General features: G+C 38.3%; 1 protein-coding gene across 1 annotated transcript; it reads left to right on the top strand.

The window, feature by feature from the left end:
• The first annotated feature begins 916 nt into the window (after nt 1–916).
• LOC149262023 (uncharacterized) lies at nt 917–1,909 on the top strand. The gene has a single exon (XM_089373875.1). It carries the CDS (start codon nt 917–919, stop codon nt 1,907–1,909), a length of 993 nt encoding a protein of 330 aa, XP_089230001.1.
• The last annotated feature ends 3,959 nt before the right edge of the window (nt 1,910–5,868 follow it).

Genomic DNA, 5,868 nt, shown 5'->3' with positions numbered 1-5,868 from the left:
GCGCTTCCCCTTCATCAATTTGAACCTGTCAGATGGTATAAAGTACCTCGGTTTCAGACTGAAACCTATTGGTTACAGAATCGCAGATTGGTTATGGCTCATAGCTAAAGTGGAAAAGAGACTACAGGTATGGTATCACAGATATCTCTCTCGTGCTGGCAGATTGGTCCTTATTAAAGCTGTGATTGAAGCCACACCAGTCTATTGGATGGCCCTAGCCTGGATACCTAAGGGCATATTGAATAGGCTACAAAGTATTTGCTGCAGATTTCTTTGGAAAGGTCACCAGTCGGGAAGGCTCTTCGCCTGGGTCAAATGGGATACCATCGCCAAACCCAAACGCTGGGGGGGATGGGGTATAAAGAGGCTCGACCTTTTCTCCAGAGCTCTGGCTGCCAAACTTGGGTGGCAGCTTCTCACCTCAAATGGTCTATGGACTCGAGTAGCATATGCAAAATATATTAAGCCTCAGAACGTTCTGGACTGGATCTGTACACAACAAGGAACTAATCAAAACATTTCCAATATATGGAAAGCGGTTATTGGCACCTTACCTCTGCTACGAGAAGGAATCACATGGCGCATTAAGGAAGGTAATGCAGTGCGTATTGGTCTGGACCCGTGGGTCGGATGTGGAAATGCCCACAGGCTATCAGCTGACCTCATAAGGCACCTCCATGACAGAGGGATTACGCACATTATGCACATTGGAGATAATGAAAACTCCTCTTTCCTCCAGCAAGCATGGACCATCGCTCAGGTGTTAGAAATCCCTGAACATTGGCAGAACGAATGGATGGAGTATACGGATGCTCTCACACAAGCACACATCAGGCTCACATAAGGACCTGATGAAATTATATGGGCCTTTGCCAAACATGGAGCATACGTCCCGAAGCTAGGATATTTAAGGCTCATGGAACCTCACAGGCCACCGGATATCCATCCCACCTGGAAAGCGCTCTGGAAACTTAAGTCGGCTCCTCGCACGCGATTATTAATGTGGAACATTCTATTTGACAAAATTCCTACAGGCACCAACCTCATGAAGAGATCCTATTATGGACCATTTCGTTGCCACTTATGCCAAGGGGAGGAAGAAAGCACAGATCATTTGTTCTTGAATTGCAGCACTACTCTACAGTTTTGGCATGCCCTCACTTCACACTATCCGCATTTGAAAAATTGGCAAGGTAATAACCTCATGGATGCATGGGAAACCTGGTGCCAGAATCACACAGGGAAATATCTCAACATTCCGCTGCTGGCCTGCTGGGCTGTTTGGATCGCGCGCAATCAGGCTATCTTTAATCTCAAAGCCCCACACTGGCCCACTATATTACACCATATGATAGCAGACTTTAAAATGATACCTGAAGAGGAATCCACAGCACCACCTCGTATCATCAGACCTGTGATCATCGACAAATCAAAGCCATGGGCTTTCTTTGATGGCTCGACACAAGATGCGGGCTGTGGGGGAGGAGCAATACTCTATCTCAATGAAATGCACTGCTATAAGATACAAATAAACCTAGGCAAAGGCACCAACAACTTTGTTGAACTGTGCACGGCTAAACACATCATATACTTTGCTATCCATAAACAATGCAGACACCTTCAGCTGTTTGGAGACTCTAAAATTGTTTACAATTCGCTAAATGATGCATCTCATTGTCATTCATTTTCATTGAGACACATTCTAGATGAAGCTAAAAGACTGACTGCTTCCTTTGAATCTTTTGTCTGTCGACACATTTACAGGGAACAGAACACCATCGCCAACCAGCTCTCCAAAGAGGCAGCGCACAGACAAGGAGACGACTGGCTGATCCAGGAGGAAATCGACGGAACTTATTACCAGCACTACCACAGACCTTTCGATGATCATATGGGAGATGGGCTATAAAGCCCACACTTTATAGTACCATTTTTGTTTATAGCTTGTATATATCTCTACTGTCTAGTCATGAGTACAGCTCTACTTTTTTGATATTATCTGCATATATATAGCTCTCTGTGCAGAGCATGGACACAATTTTGAACACTGCTAGTTTTTACTGTTTTGATAATGCTCCCTGCGTGGAGACAACTTGTTTTCTCTTCCTAGATTTACAGACTATGAACTTGACAGGCACTGCTGCCTCCATATGAATATGCTTCGGCATCTACAAAATGTAATTTCTCAATACTAATAGAAATTACGACTTTTTCCCAGGGGAAAAAAATAAAAATAATAATAATACGAATAACATTAATAGGAATTTTTATTCTAAGATTGATTGTAGTAATAATAATATCGATAATAATGAAGGTAATAATTCTATTTCGGAAAATAATTTTTCTAATAATGGTAATGATAATCGCATTGGATCAGAATCTTCTAGCAATAACTATGGTGGTAACCTGAGCAATAAGGTTTTAAATTTGGACCAGGTTATGTCCCGCAATTCTAAGGTAGTTAATCTTTCTAGCTTCTCTTTTTCCCCTTCGGTTTTCAGTGTTTTAGGCAAAGGTCTAAACTTTGCCCTTGCCCCTAGAAAAATCCCGGTGGAGGACATTATTTGCGATGTGGAATTCGGGATTAGAGATCTTCCGGATAATATCAAGGACACCATTAGACAGGATTGTGTTGTCGTCCTTAGGAAGGCTAAGCCCCCTCGGAAGAACCTCAGCAGCGAGGAAGCCTCCGCCCTAAAATCCTTAAATCTGAATGAAGATATTGTGGTTCTGAAGGCGGAAAAAGGAGGAGCTACGGTCATCCTTAACAAGGATGATTACCGGAGGAAGATGCTAGATCATCTCCACAATAGTGGCAGTTATAAAAAACTGCCCAAAAACCCTCTGAAGAAGATTTCTAGGACTGTGGCTCTCGCCATTAAATCTAATAATTCAGTGAGTTCCATGTGCCACAAGCTCATTGAAAGTAGTCCAATTACTCCTAGGATCTACGGGTTGCCGAAGATTCACAAGGAAGGGGCCCCTCTGAGGCCTATAGTCAACACCATTGGCGGTCCGACCTATCTTCTGGCTAAGTTCCTTGCCCTTAAACTTAAGCCCCTGGTTGGCCGCACTGAGTCCTTCGTGAAAGACTCTGCTTCCTTCATTAAGGAGCTGAAGGATTTCAAGCTTAGCCCTGAGGACATGCTCGTCAGCTTTGATGTGGTCTCCCTTTATACTTGCATCCCTATAAAGGAGGCCTTGGAAGTGATCTATCGCCTAACAGATCCCGATACTGCGCATCTGGTGGAGATCTGTCTCACTTCCACGTTCTTCTGCTTCGAGGGTGAATTCTTTGAGCAGACTTGTGGTGTTGCCATGGGTTCCCCTCTTTCCCCTATTGTTGCAAATCTCTTTATGGAAGATTTCGAAGCCAAAGCTTTATCCTCAGCTCGTCTTCTTCCTAAGCTTTGGAAAAGGTATGTGGATGACACTAATGTCATCTAGCCCCATGGCCCTGAGGAGCTGGATCGTTTCTTTAATCACCTCAACAGTCGATCCTCGGCCATCAAGTTCACCATGGAAAAAGAGGTTAATGGTTGCCTCCCTTTCCTGGATATTCTTTTATCTCAGAATAAGGATGGATTTCTCTCCCACTCTGTGTTCCGTAAGAAAACGCATACTGAGCAGTATCTTCATGTCGATTCCCATCATTTCCCTGCTCAAAAGTTGGGTGTTCTTAACACCCTCGCTACTCGTGCCCTTAGGATCTCCGATGGTGAGAGCTTTGATAAGGAGAGATCCCATCTCCTTAATGTCTTTGTGGAGAATGGATATAGCAGACGACTGGGTCAGAAGGCTTTCCAGAAAGCCTCAAAAAACGCATTAATTAAGAAAGAGCCAAAAGAGCGTCGTCCAGGTGTCCACCTTCCCTATGTTCAAGGAACCACAGACAAGATTGCTCGGATCCTTAAAAGGTATGATATTCCCTCAACCTTTAGGCCCCTCAAAACCATTCGCAATTCCCTCCGATCTGTGAAAGATCCCGTTAACCCTAAGGACATGAAGGGTGTCTACTTGATCCCTTGTTCTTGTGGGACCCCCTATATTGGGGAAACAGGTCGCTCCATCCATCAAAGGATCTGCGAACATGCAGCTGACCTAAGACATGGGAGATCCAAGTCTTCAGCGTTAGCTGAGCATGTGGAAAAGACCAAGCATCAGGTGTGTATTGAGGAGGCCAAGGTGGTTGCCAAAGTTGCTCAGTTCCACCATCGTAAATTGAGGGAAGCTATTGAGATTGAGAAGAGGCCGAGCAATCTCAATAGAGATGATGGTTGGAAAATCAGTAGGTGCTGGATTCCGGCACTCTCTTCTTAGTCGATTTTTCTGCCCTTTTTTTTTTATTAATTAATTAATTAATTTATTTTTATTTTTCTTTTTTATTTTTATCATAATATTATAATATATATAATTAGCAATATTTAATTTTATTAAATAAATAAATTACCTTTTTAAACTAGCCTTACATTTTTTTTATTTTTTTTAAATAAATTATTAATTACTTTTTTAAATTATACATATATTCGAGTATTAATAAAAAATTATTAAAAAAAAAAAATTAATTAATTAATATCTTTCTCTACCTATGATTAATATATATATATATAATTTTAATAATAATTATTAAATAAATTTAAATAAATAAATAAATTGTCTTTTTAATCTAATCATTAAAATTATTTGACTTATTATCCTAACTTTTACCCTAATAACCTAATTTTATAACATTTATTATATAATATATATATATATATATATATATAATTGTTAATAAATAATTTAAATAAATAAATAATTACATCTTTTACCTTAAAATTATTTTATTTTTATTTTAATTAATTTCCATAAACTAACCATTAAATTATTATTGAATAAAAATACTCGTCAACCTAATATTATTATTTTAATATATATATATATATATATATATATATATATATATATATATATATATTAGATATATATCTATATATATATATATATATATATATATATATATATATATATATATATATATATATATATATATTAATTTTTATAAATAAATTCCTTTTTAAAACTAACCATTTTACCTAATTTAACTTATTTCCATAGAAAAATAATAATAAAAATAATAATAATATTAAATTAATAAATAATAATTTGACCTGGCTCCTAAGGTCAAAATTAGCCGTTAGTCAATCTAGCTGTTGGAGACTCTGCTCAGACTATTTATCATGCTAAGCTGGATCTGTTTCTTCAACTTGTCCTGACGATGAAACACACTAGTTGGTTCGAAACGCGTCAACAAATGTATGTCTACATGTGATTTATGCCGAAGTTATTCTTGCAAAAAAAGACCAAGGCTTATCAACATACATAAGTAAGGCTTGGTTGAATGTAGAAACAATTTCTACGAAAAAAAAAGAGTTGAATCCTCCTTGGGTATAGCTAAAATATGACAAAGAAGAGAAAATGAGGCTTAAATTATAATTCATGGCAGGTCAAAAGGAGGGATTCCGAGGTGATAAAATAATGCAGCATGGACACCAACATAATAAAAAATTCATGCTAATCTAGGGAATCCATGTATATGAAAACACTACCTCCAAGTTATGGCATGCAAAGAGGGATGGGTTAATATTGCAACCTAATAGGGTCAGAACTTAGGCACAATGAATATGGAAATGGCAATCAATAATGCAATAAGGATGATAGTGAAAGACCTATCCCTATATGTTAGGTTCAAGAAAAATTAACCAAAGGTCCATTGTAGTAACAAAACCACAAGAAACTTCAAGTACGACAACCAAAAATATGTTGAAATTGTGAAGAAAAAGCTATTAATAAGGCAAAGATAAACAAATTAGGACCACAATCATGGAC

The sequence above is a fragment of the Pinus tabuliformis genome, chromosome 6, assembly GCF_031772625.1.
Source record: "Pinus tabuliformis cultivar Carrire ecotype Pingquan chromosome 6, CPIR1, whole genome shotgun sequence".
In the NCBI taxonomy this organism is placed as follows: domain Eukaryota; kingdom Viridiplantae; phylum Streptophyta; class Pinopsida; order Pinales; family Pinaceae; genus Pinus; species Pinus tabuliformis.
Note: the sequence above shows the minus strand (reverse complement) of the source record. Positions and strands in the feature narration are given on the sequence as shown.